The 16,079-nt window shown below is 33.9% G+C and overlaps 1 protein-coding gene across 1 annotated transcript; it reads left to right on the forward strand.

Annotated features, from left to right (window-relative positions):
• Positions 1-1,525: 1,525 nt before the first annotated feature.
• LOC143076811 (ubiquitin-conjugating enzyme E2 D3-like) lies at positions 1,526-6,940 on the forward strand. Its single transcript, XM_076252686.1, has 6 exons — positions 1,526-1,600; positions 2,553-2,616; positions 4,258-4,289; positions 4,848-4,925; positions 5,461-5,569; positions 6,544-6,940. The coding sequence occupies exons 1-6, from the start codon at positions 1,577-1,579 to the stop codon at positions 6,681-6,683; spliced, it is 447 nt and encodes a 148-aa protein (XP_076108801.1). The 5' UTR covers positions 1,526-1,576; the 3' UTR covers positions 6,684-6,940.
• The last annotated feature ends 9,139 nt before the right edge of the window (positions 6,941-16,079 follow it).

Genomic DNA, 16,079 nt, shown 5'->3' on the forward strand with positions numbered 1-16,079 from the left:
CAGAATCTGATGTCTACTTAGATTGTAGTCCCATAGCCTCCATTGTACAGCTACACGACTGAATATATTTGGTAAAAGGGTTTAAAATTGCCGAGGCACATTTTTTTTGGGAGAAAGGAGCGGAAGGCACGCCCTTTTCAAGGAGCTTCATGTATGGTAGATGCGTAGTCCTTTTTTTAAATATAGTTTTACCTTAAATGTTGACTTGCTAGACCCCTCCCCCTTTAAAAATCCTGGATTCTCATCCGATTTGATATAAATCCAAACTGTTAACGAGGTTGATTAAGTAATAACAATTATGTTTGAGAATTAAAATAGAAAGGTTACTTAAAATGAAGCTGAACATTTTGTTTAAATCATCTAGAATATACATCGCATGCGATTTTAATCGTGGACATTTTGAATTCCTTGTTAATTAATGCGTCGACCTGGGGTTCTGGTACAAATAAAAACGTGGAATTATTCATCCAAACTCACTAAAAGATTCTTGGGTTCAAATTTCCACAGAATTATAAAATTAATCAACAATAAAAATTTAAACATTTCGAACATTTAACATTTTGATAAAGTAAAAAAAATCACTAACCCTTTGCAGTTCAACTTTTAATCTGGGGTTCCGGAAAACTTTTAAAATACCTCTTGCAGCCATATGCAGAACATCCAATTTCTTTTTACTGTAACGTTACCCGTCACCAATGTAGATGTGCATCCATCGCTGTCGAAAAATCTTGTCTAACTGATGTTCCCGCTGTTTCAGAAGCCCGTGCTTATTTCAGAAAGTAGGCGGAGCTTAATGTGTAAGGTCCAAAAAGGGTATTTTGACTGATTCTTATTAAAGTATTTTTAAAGTAAAAACTAACAAAAATATATGAAATACACATTTTTAAACAGCAATATATGCGATAGGTTAAAACAGATATTTCATATATTTTGGATAGTTTTGTGGTGTTTCATAAATTATACCATAGCTTTTGTTGAAACCCCTCGGCAACCTCACTCGACTTCGTCTCGTGAGGTTATTGCCGGGAGTTTCAACAAAAGCTATGGTATAATTTACGATACACCACAAAACTATCCAAAAGATATGAAATATCTATAACAAGTTTCATGCCTGAAAATTAGATAAGTCGTTCTCAAGTTACGGTGCCACATGTTTACGCCGGACAGACAGACAGACGGACACCGGACATTTGTATACAATAATACGTCCCGTCAAAATTTTGACGGACGTATAAAAATAGTGCACATGTTCAATTGATACAGTAAATGGTCTCCTTTATGAGTTGGAATGACTCTTTTATTTACCTTTTTTTATAATGTATCGTAACAGGGTTATATATTTAAAAAATCATATTTTAAGAGCTATTTCGGTATACAAATGTAACAAGAGTTGCGTTGGCCTTTAACTGTGGTCTATAACGAAGATTTTGTATGTTTAATATTACTTTCAGTTTATGTACATCTATTATCAATTATTCTAAAAATAACAACGGTGTTTTCCATATCTTTATTTTTATTGAATATTATTTTTGGTCTGATGACTTTAATAGATCTCCGGAACTTTAAATAAATACAAATGGCGACAAAAAGATTGAACAAGGTAAGTCCTAAATTACACAGTAAACAGGTAAACAAAACACCTATTTCATATCAGTATAATGTGTATCTATCCACACGCAAACAGACAAAACATAAAACTCATATTAGATTAACCAGAAGTTACAATTTATCCAATATCTTATAAAATGAAGTAAAGAGTTATGAAATAAATAATTTGGATATATCTATAGATTCACACTAGATGCAAATACAGACCTACCACAATTATATAACAACAAACAATTGTCATAGTTTTAGGGAATGCCTTTATTCATTTATTTCAATGTAACTATTAAAGCCAGGAAGAAAAAATAAATTAAATATGATTAAATATACCATGTAAACATCCAATACAACGCATGCGTTATTGATTAAACTTCCCGAATTCCTATGTAAACTTATTTACGGGCCTTAATAACGTGTTTATTCGATGCAAACACTAAATAAGCTTTATTGAAGGAGTAACTTCAGTTGATACCAATGGTGTAATTAATATGTCAGTCATTTTTAAAAATGTATTTTATGTAAGCTGGTCGCATCTGTATCATGTGTATGCTTTGAAAAGAACATGATATCATGGATACGGACTATCATATAAACACATTACTGATTTTAAGAGTTATCTTCCGTATAAACTAAGATCTAGTACCCTTTGATAATTAAATTCAAATCGCACAATGAACAGAAACAGTCTGTTGTGATGTCTCTTTGCAACGACTGTAGAGTAGGGAAGACTGGATATGTCACTTGTGTTCAATTTTTGAAAAGTCATTAAAATAGATGTAGACGAAATATGTGTTTGATAGCTAGAGAAATGATAAACTATACAAACAAAATCGCAATATAAATTAGTTTTTTTTTTAACTTGCATTGTTGCTATTCCAGGACTGTATCAAATTTAAAATATTGATAAACTTGCTTTGCATAACATGACGTGTAATTTTGCTTTTCAGGAACTTAAAGAACTTGCTGGAAATCCTAGTCCAGGTTGTTCGGCGGGCCCTATAAATGATGACAGTAAGCAATCGAATAAATTAAATGATAAGATACTAGTATACTAGAAGGTGACCGCTAAATCGCGGTACAACTGCATGGGCAAGTGTTGTAACAAAGAGTGTGTACACAGCAAAGACAAATGTTCGTTTGTAATCGTCGATTCAGTCTTGTTTTGCTGAAAAAATCGTAAATTTCAAATAATATCATCTCTTAGTCAAAACATTGGGCAGTGGGAGAAGTGTGTTTTAGACATAAAAAGGGGGAGGGTTATAATTAGTCGTTCTCTGTTTGTTTGTAATCGGCAATCCATTCGTTTTTTTTGCTAATAATTCTTTAGTTTAAATGATTTCACCTTTTAGTCAAAGCATTAGGCAGGGGGGTTACATAGAATAAGGGGGAAGGGTACGGACGTCGGGTGCCTGTGTTTAAACATAAAAAGGGGAGGATCATTCCGACACATTCAACGCTCAATTTCATTTTTGGACAGTTCTGCACCCGAGTAAAAAAGATGGAAACGTTTTATTTAGCAAAATGATACATTTATAATACAATACAGGATCTTTATATGCCTAACTGTTCCATTTTCTATCCTTTTTCTAATTTTCACATGGATTTCTCGGGCAGTACGTCGACTGTGCATGTGCAAAAGCGTATAAGACATGGATCGATAAAGTTCTGTCTCCGAATTTGACGTTTTCTGTGGAAAAAAAGAGTGTTTCAAAGGCAAATTACGGAAGTACAAAACACTACATTTATACGTCACATCACAAACATTTCCGACTTTTTATGGTGTAAGAGGAGTTAGGGCTAAACGAAATCAGTCTCTTCCTTTAGTAGTTGTAGATAACATATACTAGTATACACAACCATGTATCACAATCACTGCTGGTGGTCCGATGGGTAAATCTGTTGTAGAGTTGTCAATGGTTCAGACGCACTTATAAATATAATTATTTCTGTGACTGAATCTTGGATTAATTTGAAGGGTCCTTAACAATAGACATATATATATTTCAGCTGATCTGTAACAATTCCATCTTCATGCCTTATATATCATGTACTGTATTACGACGCTAGATTAAAACTGACGAGGAAAGGTAACACCCGGGGTTGAAGTCATAAAACTTTGCTCAGTGCTCGGAGCACAAAAATCAATGATTCTCGAAACATGAAATCCAGTATTTTGATTGGTTGATTCTTGAGTCTGAGTAAAAAAAATCGTGCTCGAAAGTTTCATGACCGCAAGACCCGGCCACCGAAAGCTTTAAATTTGTGAAGCCAAGGTGGTCGAGGGGTCTAGCGCGTCGGATACAGTGCAGGCGATATCTCAGTAGCATAAGTTCGAATCCCGGCGAGGGATGAACAAAAAATAGCAAAAAGTTAATTAACAGATCTAACATTGTTTGGCTGATCAATGTTTAGACGAATTATATATTATATTCAGAGGGTAAAGTTGCTTATTTCAGTTGAACATATCATACATCTTTTTTCTTCAATGTATATCCCGGCTTCATACACAAAATTAATTCAAAATATATGGCATCATTTAGAGCTTAAAAAAACTTGCATACGTTATTATAATGGACGTATTTTGAAACACAAAAGAAAAGAATAAAAACTATATATAGCAGACAAAAATATACTGTTTCCTTTATCTTTCAGTGTTCAATTGGGAGGGCAGGATACAGGGACCAGTAAGTATAGACTTTGTGTTTAAAGATGGGGTTACAGAATTGAGATTAGCTAACAAATACTACAGAATACTGGTAAAAAAGATATTTAAACAAATCTTTGCTATTTTTTTTTCTCCACATTTTAAGCATCAAGACAGCGTCACTAAAGGCACCTGTTCGAACTCACCTATTAGGTCTGCATTGTACTCGGTAAAAAAAAGTAATATTGGTAGTCAGTTTTTTTTATTACAGAAAGATTTCTGGAAACCTGATGACTGTTCTGCGTGTATTGTTTTCTGTTTATGAAAGTGTCTACCTTATCAAAAATATTGTTTAAACAAAAAGAGTTCCTGTCAATTTTCCTTGAAGGAGTTGGGCGAAGGAGTAGGAACAATTTTCATAGAAGGAGTAGGGCAAAAGAGTAGGACCAATTTTCCTCGAAGGAGTAGGGCGATAGAGTAGGACCAATTTTTCTAGGAGTAGGGTCAAGGAGCAGAATAATTTTTCCCTGTATCTGTTTCCTATCAGTTTCAAAATCTAACAAATTGTCGAATCGTACTTGATAATGTGTCGTTTCAGGATGGAACTCCTTATGCTGGAGGATTGTTTTACTTGCGGTTGACGATTCCCAGTGATTATCCTTTAAAACCACCAAAGGTTAGTAGTCTGTATTCTCTAATTGTTATCTTGCAGAGTTAGTCTGGGATCCTGCATGACACAATATTCTCAATACCGTAAGTGGACTTCCGATTTTAGTATTATAGTGAATTGAAGCTTGCAAGCAAAATTGAAAATATTTCATCAGGATTCCATGTCACTTGTAGAGTATACTTTGTATGAAGTCAATATGATTGAAAGAAAGATCCCGCCTTGCAGTCTTAAAACTTTCAAGCACGATTATTGTACTTAGACTCAGAAATCAACCAATCAAAATACTGCATATTGTATAACCTGGAACCCCTGTGTTCACGATTCGCTTACATACAGTAGACTCAGATCAAAGTAAACCAGACAAAAAAGTGAAAAAATGAAAAGAATATTTTGCTGCAATCTTTGTAACAACAGCGCACTCCGCCTTTAGTGTTACAATTGTACTGTGATATTTATAAATTGTTAACTAAGTTGCGTTTTAAGTAAATTTTTATAGTCAAAGGTAATATTATGTTTTTGTTACATTTCTTATAATTTGCAGGTAAAATTTACAACAAAGATTTACCATCCAAACATAAGTGGAAGTTCAGGTGAAATATGTTTAGGTGTACTTAAGTCAAATTGGGCGCCATCTTTAGACATACGTAAACGTAAGATATAGCTTTAAGTTTCAACCAATATGTCAGGTAGAATGATGTTAAATGAGAAATTAGAATAGGCTGTATGATTGCCATTGAGACCACTGTATTCAAAAAGACCAAGGACAGCATTGTACAACAGCTTAGTCCGAGATTTCTCTAACGCCCAACGGCTGTTTTGCCAGAAAATTTGGGCCAACGGCCCCAGCTGGTCTAGCAAAACAGCCGTTGGACGTCACAGCAATCTCGACTAACAACAGTCTAATAGGTTTAAATTATCTGCAATGCATATATTAGTGTCTTAATGGGGTTTACAGAATTGAGATCATGGGGGGAGGGGAATTACAGAATACTTGGCAAAAAAAAGAACATAGTAAAGTTGACTTTAAATTATAGAATAAAAATAATGGGGTTTCTGTGTATTGTAATACAAAAAGTGTGGACACAGATGAGTGAGGATAGTATGATGAATATATGGCAGTGTTTTCTGACAAAAACAGTTTCTATGATTTTCTGTGTCAAATTGTTCCACTGTGACATTCCTCCTGAATATCAGACCAGTACTAAACATCTAATCTTAAAACTAAAAAAAAGTTAATGACCAAGTGGCCATATTGGTTTCAAAAACGATATATACAAGAGTAGCCCAGTAGTAGTCACTAGTGGAGCAAGACATACTGACCGTTTAGTGCACTCAAGTTCACTGTATGGCTTTGACTAGAAATCATATGAAATACAACTACACAAGCGCATGGTTTTTACTGGCAATGGCATATGTAATACAACTACACAAGCAAGTTGTATTACTACTGGGACTACATAAATTATACAACTACACATATGATATATGCAATATATATACAATCGTGTGACTTTTGCTGGGAATATCATATATGTTAAACAACTATACTAAGCCCCAGCCCTGTGTCTTGAACAGCAATGTATTTGCTCTATTTTTGTGATACATGTAATATTATTTATTCCAGTGTTACTAAATATAGTATCGTTATTGAGTACTCCAGATCCTGATGATCCACTTGATACAGATGCTGCAAAACTTTATGAATCAGATAGAAAATTATACGATAAAACAGCGACGGAATGGACACGAAAATACGCCATGTAACGTGGTTAACTTGGATGACATCATGTTACATTTAACGTTTTCATTGTACAATACAAAACCTAAATGTCTTTGTTGCGTGGCTGAAATTTATATAAAATTGCACTAAGTTGATTTATATGTTGAAATAATTAATCTTGTTTTGTAGATTGTAATGAAATAAACTCTTGTAAGCATATGATACGTATATATCAACACCATTTGTGTTTGTTCTTGTTTTTCGTCCGTCGACAGACTTAAATAAATTTATATTTTCTTGTCTTCTTTTTTTTATATGTTGTTCAGTGTTGGGAATTTTGCCTATCATATGAAAATATTGATAACGGCTGCTGACCAAATCACAGTATAACAAAGAAGGGTTCATATTCAGAACACACTGGGATGTTCTCGTCCTAAAATGTGTGTAATGTTTGCCATTGGACATTAAACACCAATAATCATCAGTGGCAGATCCCAGGGATGGGGTTTCGGTGGTGGAAAACTCCCTTTCTTTTGACGATCAATGCTTTTGAAAAGAGGACATTTGGTTGGACCCTCACCCTTTCCTTTTTAAAATATGTCGAGATTTTAATTAACATTGCCAAAAACTATTACCCCCCCCCCCCCTTTAACACACACAAAAAAGAAGAAAAGAATATAAGATAAAAAAAAAATAAAAATGAATTTGTTTAAGATACTTAACCAGCCAATGAAGCTTTTCCAATCTTCTTACGATTTGTTTGACTGATTTATTCATTGACACTCAACAGCCAGCGACAAATATTACAGGTATATTCCCAAAGACGAAAACATGTTTATATCAAATTAATCTAGCCAAACATATCAATTATCTTTATGTTTTACTTGCTGGCTCACAAGTTAAAAGTAGACGTCCCTGGTAATAGGAAGACACGTTACATCTATAATATTTATTTGTGATACAATACAATCTATTTCTTAGTCTATATAGACATAAGAAGATATGGTATGAGTGCCAATGAAGCAACTCTCCATCCAAATCACCATGTGTAAAAGGAAAACCGCTATAATCAAATTACGGCCTTCAACACGTAGCCTTGAATCCGTGAGACCGAACAACAACCTATAAAGGTCATCACAATGACTATATATTATGTTATCATACACGGAAATCAGATATTCAGGAAACGTCTAGAAACCTTCGAAGAACACCTTACTTGTTGAATCTGTTAGTAATTTTAACGCCATCGCTTACAAATGTGACAATCATCTACCTCAGATCATGCATGTATAGTGAGTCATCCTATCGGAACAATCATTTTCAAAATCTACCGTAAATTTAAATAATGATATCTGTTTTACATAATTTATTGCCTGCTGAAACATAGGATATAGTTTCGTTTGACATCTCACGTGAGGTGGTAATACTTCTATTAAGTTACGACAATGGCCACGGTGGCTTTTTATTTTTAATTTATTTGACGTCTTAATGAGAGGGATTTGATATTGGGGTCCATGATAACAATTTTCACCCCTTACTCCGAGATAAAACGAATCGACCAGACGGACTTTTTCAGTATTTCCTCATCTTTTTTGACTCCCCCCCCCCCTTTTCCTAAAGTTCCCACCCTGACTTCTGTTTTGTCGTGCATTATGGAGTTTTCAATAAAAAAAATATCCTGAGAGTTTGTAAAGAACCAATAAAAAAAATGGATGACACTCTTAGGCGACCGGAGTTTGATTTCACTCTGAAACACCTCTAAGATGACAGATCTGAATAAATTTGTTGATCATTCATTAATCGTCTTAATTCTTACCATTTCTTGACACCAGAACTGAAATAGTTTGTAAGTGACTATCAATAAGACATGTTCGTCGAATGATTCATTCAAAATCTACTGTAAAATTGGATAATGATATTTTTTTATTTACATAATTCATTGTTTGCTAAAACATATTATTAAGTCTAAAATTGGCGTCTTTATTTAGTTGGTGGATTTTTTTTTTAAACTTATCACTATAAAAGTAGGATAATTATATATTTTGAAGTTAAAAGAAGTATGTCAACAAAGGTAAAGGGTTTCCTTATAACCAAGAAAACAATTATTTTTGTAAGGGTAGGGATAGGTTACATGATTTCCTTGATAGAGGGTTGCTGCTCACTAGGAAACTATTAAACCAAGAGTTCTAAACGGTGAAGTCAGGGGCGTAGCGGCCGTTGGGCACTTTAGGCACGTGCCTACACATAATTTTTTTACAAATATTTTGTTTTTATTAAGAAAAGTAAGAAACAATGTTATCTATAGATGAACGCCAGTGAAGTTGTCAAAACTCTTTAATTATCGAATGTTCAGTACATACGTTTCTCGTCCTTAGTGAATGGAATATTGGATAGAATTGAATGTTTTTATGATTTTACCTTATTTAGAAACTATAAACTAGAACTTAGGTTCAGATCATTTCACTTCTATCAACAAAAACTTGAATGAACCACAACTGAAACACATGAGTTTTCAATTAGTTGTTGTTAGTTTTCAATTAACTAGCTTTCCACTTTGTCTTCACCCGACTTGCCAATGTTGGTCGTCTGTTTGGCTGTGCATGCATGATGTATAAATATGCAGTCACGTCTGGTCAGAATGGGGACATTAAATCCGATGCCTAGTTGTACAGAGAATACCACTCTATGAGGATTTCGTAATTGGTCTACTGAAAGGCAAACTTTCTGCTCCTATCCAATAATTCCTCATTTTCCAATGCATGGCATTTTCAAATTTCCAGACCTTCGTCCTGGACGACAAGACAAGACCTAGCTTCCTGTTGTATTTATTGTAAACCTTTTTTTGGGACCTGAACTTGCATAAATATTTGACACTGGGTGTTTAAAAATCAATCAATCAACTAGCTTCCAGTAATTTTGAGTACTCTCAGATCTACGTGTAATGACCACAATTATTCAAATTCCTAAGCAGGTAGGGATTTTACAGTAGAGGCTATACAGAAATACGAATTTCTTGAATTTTGTTACGACAGAACAGAACTTTTGCCTTAGGCATCGACTAGTGTGTATGTGTTTGTGTGTTTGTGTGGCTAGGTTGAAGGTTTAAGATTCAAAAGAGTGATGGTTGATGTTTAGCCAAAAGGATAGTTTTATAATATAGAAATATAAGTGTTTACGTGCCTATTTTTTTTTTAATGAAGGATCGTCAAAATGTTCTATTAATTACGTTATTCAATTCGCCAGTCAGATGTTACGGTAAATTATTCACAATTCTCAAACTTTTCATAATGTATATCATAATTATCATGATTACATAACCAGTAAATTTAATATTTTTGTACATAAAATTTTGCAGCTAAAACACTGAAAACCGTTTTCCGTCGGGGGGCTTCGCCCACCTTAACTCCCTACCAGGGCTCTGCCCTGCACCTGATGGGGGGCCTTGAGCGGCCCCCAGACCCCCTGCCGATTGGTGCCTACAGTTGATTGAATACATAGCTACACCCCTGGAAGCTGAAATCATTCCTTCGTAAATTTTACGGAAGCAATCACGATACTACAGTTTAGTCTGCCTCATATCTTGACTTACATATAGAAATTGACAATGAGGGCCGGTTGAAAACAAAACTTTACTACAAAAGAGATGATTTCAGCTTTCCAATTTTGAACTTTCTATTTCTATGTAGCAACATTCCAGCAGCTCCTGCATACGGAGTCTACATCTCCGAATTGATACGATATTCCCGGGCTCATATTTCCTATCATGATTTCCTTGATAGAGGATTGTTGCTCACAAGGAAGCTATTAAACCAAGAGTTCCAAATGGTGAAGTTGAAATCATCCCTTCGTAAATTTTACGGACGCCATCACGAGTTGGTTGACCGTTATGGAAGCCCTGTTTCATAGATGATATCGGATATGTTCCTTAAGTCGTAACTACTATCCGCTTCCCTTTTCATGAATGTGACCTACCGAATAAGATTATTTACCAGGTTTTTAATAACATGAGCAACACGACGGGTGCTACATGTGGATACCCTTCCGGAACACCTGAGATTGACTCCAGCTTTTGCTGGGGTTCGTGTTGCTTTACAGTCTTTAGTTTTTATGTGGTGTCTGTGTACTATTATATGTCTTTTTTCTTTTTTAGCCATGGCGTTGTCAGTTTATTTTCGATCTATGAGTTTGACTGTCCCTCTGGTATCTTTCGCCCCTCTTTTACAAAGCTTTTAATGCGTGGTGATGTTGTGAGAGTATGAGTAGGTGATTGTGTAAGTTTTTCTTCGTCTAAAGTTTTGAATGTCAAATTGGTATCTTTTAACTTTTTTTTGCTTCAACCGGTGTTGTCTAATGGGATTTTTCCTTTTTTAGCTCCAAGTGAGCTTTTCTCATCACTTGGCGTCCGTCGTCCGTCGTCGTTAACTTTTACAAAAATCTTCTCTGAAACTACTGGGCCAAATTTAACCATACTTGGCCACAATCATCATTGGGGTATCTAGTTTAAAAAATGTGTACGATGACCCGCCAAACCAACCAAGATGGCCGCCATGGCTAAAAATAGAACATAGGGGTAAAATGTATATGTTGGCTTTTAACTCTGAAACCAAAGCATTTAGACCAAATCTGACGTGGGGTAAAATTGTTTATAAAGTCAAGATCTATCTGCCCTAAAATGTTCAGATGAATTGGACAACCGGTTGTTGGGTTGCTGCCCCTGAATTGGTAATTTTAAGGAAATTTTGCCTTTTTCGGTTATTATCTTGAATATTATTATAGATAGAGATTAACTGTAAACAGCAATAATGATCATCAAAGAAAGATCTACAAATAAATCAACTAGACCAAAATGGTCAGTTGACCCCTTAAGGAGTTATTGCCCTTTATAGTCATTTTTAGCTCACCTATCCCGAAGGGCCAAGTGAGCTTTTATCATCACTTGGCGTCCGTCGTCGTTAACTTTTACAAAAATCTTCTCCTCTGAAACTACCGGGCCAAATTAAACCAAACTTGGCCACAATCATCATTGAGGTATTAAGTTTTAAAAATATGTCCGGTGACCTGGCCAACCAACCAAGATGGTCGCCATGGCTAAAAACAGAACATAGGGGTAAATTGCAGTTTTTGGCTTATAACTCAAAAACCAAAGCATTTAGAGCAAATCTGACATGGGGGTAAAATTGTTTATCAGGTCAAGATCTATCTGCCCTGAAATTTTCAGATGAATCGGACAACACGTTGTTGGGTTGCTGCCCCTGAATTGGTAATTTAAGGGAAATTTTGCTGATTTTGGTTATAATCTTGAATATTATTATAGATAGAGATAAACTGTAAACAGCAATAATGTTCAGCAAAGTAAGATTTACAAATAAGTCATTAGACCAAAATGGTCAGTTGACCCCTTAAGGAGTTATTGCCCCTTATAGTCAATTTTTAACTCCCCTGTAACTATAGGGCAAGTTCATTACAGATAGAGAAAAATTATAAGTAGTAAGAATGTTCAGTAAAGTTAGATCTACAAACACATCACCAGCACTAAAACACAATTTTGTCATGAATCCATTGGTGTCCTTTGTTTAATATGCACATAGACCAAGGTGAGCGACACAGGCTTTGAAGAGCCTTTAGTTTTTAAGAGTGATAGCAATTTGCCCCTTTTTATTACTTCAATCATCTATAATACTAAAATTACGAGGTCCAATTTGTCAGCCGTCATCGGGTAAAAACGAGAAATCAAAGAATTCAACTCTATATATAACTAATATAGGACAATGGTGTAGATTAAAAATTACACCACTCCAGACCCTTTTGTTTTCAGCATAATTAATATTGCCAATAATTAACAAGTTCCGGGTCGAATCCGATACCGATACAAATAGTATATTCAGCTAATACCTTATCTGTACGTTCCGCATTTGACAGGCGCACCACCAAACGGTGTATTTAGGATTTTGCTATATATACGGGTCATAATCAAAGGACTGACACTACTAAATTCAATCATTGTCAAATTGTTCCCTATTGTAGTTTTATTCAGCAATCTGCAAGACTTTCTAAGATAACTTATATAGGACAATGCTGTTGATTAAAAAATACTCCATTCCTGGATAGCCAGGACCTTTTGTTTTCCAAATAATTAATATTTCCAATAACTGATAAGTTCCAGGTCGACGGGTTCAAACAGAAAGATTTAAAAGCAGAGAAAACTGTGTATCTTATAATCGACATGACTTATCAGATGACAATACCAATAACTAAAATAAGGCTTAGGCATAGTTATATACTTTAATTCAGTCACGGACCCGCGATATCACAGGTGTGTACTTGTTTTACCTATAAAGCCTTCATCTTCAGTCGTTTTAAGTTCAGTGGCCAATATTTCATGCATATTGATGACAAACTTTGACACATTCATAATGTGACTGTCCTTAGTCAGGAGCCTATAGTTCAGATGTTATCACTTGGTTCTGGTCAGTTACATTGATATTTCGTTTCTCATTTCATTTATTTTACATTTTTCATGCCAGAACATTTATTGCAAACTATGCAATTTGTTAGTTTGGATTTTTCTCATTGTTGAAGGTAGCTGCTTGAAACTACTTCATTTGTAATCTGGTGTATAGTTTATTGTCTCTGGCCATAATATGACATCTTATTATAGTATTCATTGGAATTTTCATATGGTTTGAATAGCTATTCAACTGATTGTTTTTCTTCTTGTCAACTTGTATTTAGCTCAAATTTAGAGTGGCAAATTTGTTATTTATCCAGCTACTTTTTATTGAAGATAGACTAATATCTGGTGAAACCAGAGAATAAATAAAAATCAGTAAGTTGTAGTTACAGCCTAAAGAGTAAATGTCAAACTAACCTTTGTAGAAGGTATATCTTCCTATATTTATTTATTGTATAGCTCTAAAGAGAAAAAATGCATGGCATCATTATTTAAGTGGTCTTATGTACAACATACATATTTTGGGTTTATTGTTTTTCTTCTTCTTCTTCATCATTCATTATTTCGTTATTTCAGGCCTGTTATAGCTCACTATGCAGTATGAGAGTAGCTCATTGTCAAGTCCATACTGAGACCTACAGTTGTAAACTTCTAATGTCATTAGGTCTCTTGTTAAGAGTTGTCTCATTGGCAATCGTACCACAACTCTTATATACCATAACAAATAAAGAATGTGTCCATGGGACTGTACAGAGATGTCCTCACTTGCATATAACGTTATAAAGGAACATAACTCAACTTTTAAAGTGATGCAACCCAAATTCGTACTTGACATGTGTTTTGTGGTAATAAAAGTATTGTGTACAAGTTTCATTAAGTTTGGTAAGGCAAAATTTAGTTAGAGAATGAAAACTAACTTTAGGATGTACTGATGGTAACACTTAATGCCTCCTCGGCTGAAGAGCGGGCATAAAAATAAGTTGAGATGAAATGTTATTATCAATTTTTATTTATTGACAATGAAATGACAAAGATGAATGCAATCTGATGAAACTGACCCTATAATCTACAACCCATTAAAATCTGGCAACATCTCTTGATGTCTCATTTCATTATCGTTACAATACATAGCAATGTTGTGAAAAATGTTACCATGGAAATTTGTCACCTCTTCTATTTATATTACTTGATGAAAGATTTCATGACAACTAGTAGATAAGTAACTGTGGACTCATTATTATTTGTAGGATTAATTTTTTGTTGAGGATTATGTGGATATGGGGCAACACACAATCAAGGTGTCCAACAATTAATATATATATCTTAAGGCTTGACTGAAGATAAAGAAATCAAGTATCCATGAATTTTTTGTTGAGGATTATGTGGATATGGGGCAACACACAATCAAGGTGTCCAACAATTAATATATATATCTTAAGGCTTGACTGAAGATAAAGAAATCAAGTATCCATGAAAATTCTTCTCAACAAAATTTTTACACTTTGTACTTACAAAAATAAAGGAATCTAAATAAGATTTCAAGTTCACCTTCAGTATATAGTCTTAAAAGTACATTTATACCAATATAAGTAATTGAATACATCACTGCATTCCAAGTTGAAAGTTTATTTGTGTGTGTATGGCTTCATTGAGATATCTATATAGTTGGACTTTTGAGAAATATATTCATACTATGCAATTGTTCTTATTTCTGCATGATTTTCAAGAATAAAGAAAATTTTATTGTGAAGAATATCCAAAGGATAAATGAATGCAAGTCTTACAACAACATAGCCAATGTTATTTTCCCCTCAATATTATACTGTGTAAAATTTATGACAGAAAAACCTAACCTTTTTTCAAAGCCAGTAAAACAATATTATCAAGCATTGCAAAGAGAATTTTAAAAGCTGGTCCAATCATTTAAAGATCGCATCAGGTACAGATAACAGGTACAGATAAAAGAAATTTGGGTACATAAAAGATAACAATGTTTGGTCATTGCTAAAACATATAACAATCATGGCATAAAACATTTCAATATATACAAAGGTGGGAGCTAAATTGTATCTCAAACAATTTTAATAAAAACATAATAAAAATGTCAGCTCTTCCCAATTAACATTGAAATTAATGTATTAAAAGTAGTACTGTACTTCTTATATATACAATTATTCAATCACCTGTTGTTGGATTACAATGTATAAACCTATGATAGGAAGACATGTTTTTTTCATTTGACATTAAAATGATGATACCTGTAAGCATTTCTTATTTCATAGTCCAAAATAAAGGCTCAATAAAATCCCACATAAGTTGGTCAAGGCAGGTTAGCAAAATATTAAAATAATGACCATGCAAATTATATCGCTCACTTGTTGAATGTCAAAAACAGTGGTGCATTCACTTTTAAGCTTAGTAACTTGACATCCTTTTCCCTCTAAAATGATATGGTATTGAAATGAATTAATCCTCATTATTTCCCAGACAAGCAAAACTACATCTAATAATAATTGTAGGATATGCAACATGACATTTAGATTATGTAATGTAAGCAATTTCGTTTTTTAAAAGTGTTCTTTGTTGAATACTAAGCCTAACATCACAAGAATGTCCCTACTGAAACAGTATAAATTGAGGTATATAATTTTTGTATGGGGTTTATTTATCTATTTGTCTTAGACGATGTGTAAAAAAAACTTTCACATGCATTTGTACAAGGTGTAAAATTTTATTAGCACTAAGTTATATGGTATCATAACAGATTTTGTTTTACAGAAAACAGCCTATATATATATATATATATATAGTACTTAACTCTCATCAGAACATGTCAGATTTACAGATTACACCATAGATCATTTACTTTCACGTTTCCAATTTTTTTTTTCTCACAGACAAAAAATAGAATTACATAATTAATAATGATAAATGATATTTTTTACATCAATGTTAAATGTTCTACTGCTAAAATATGATAACACAACAT

This window comes from Mytilus galloprovincialis, chromosome 5, assembly GCF_965363235.1.
Source record: "Mytilus galloprovincialis chromosome 5, xbMytGall1.hap1.1, whole genome shotgun sequence".
Lineage (NCBI taxonomy): Eukaryota > Metazoa > Mollusca > Bivalvia > Mytilida > Mytilidae > Mytilus > Mytilus galloprovincialis.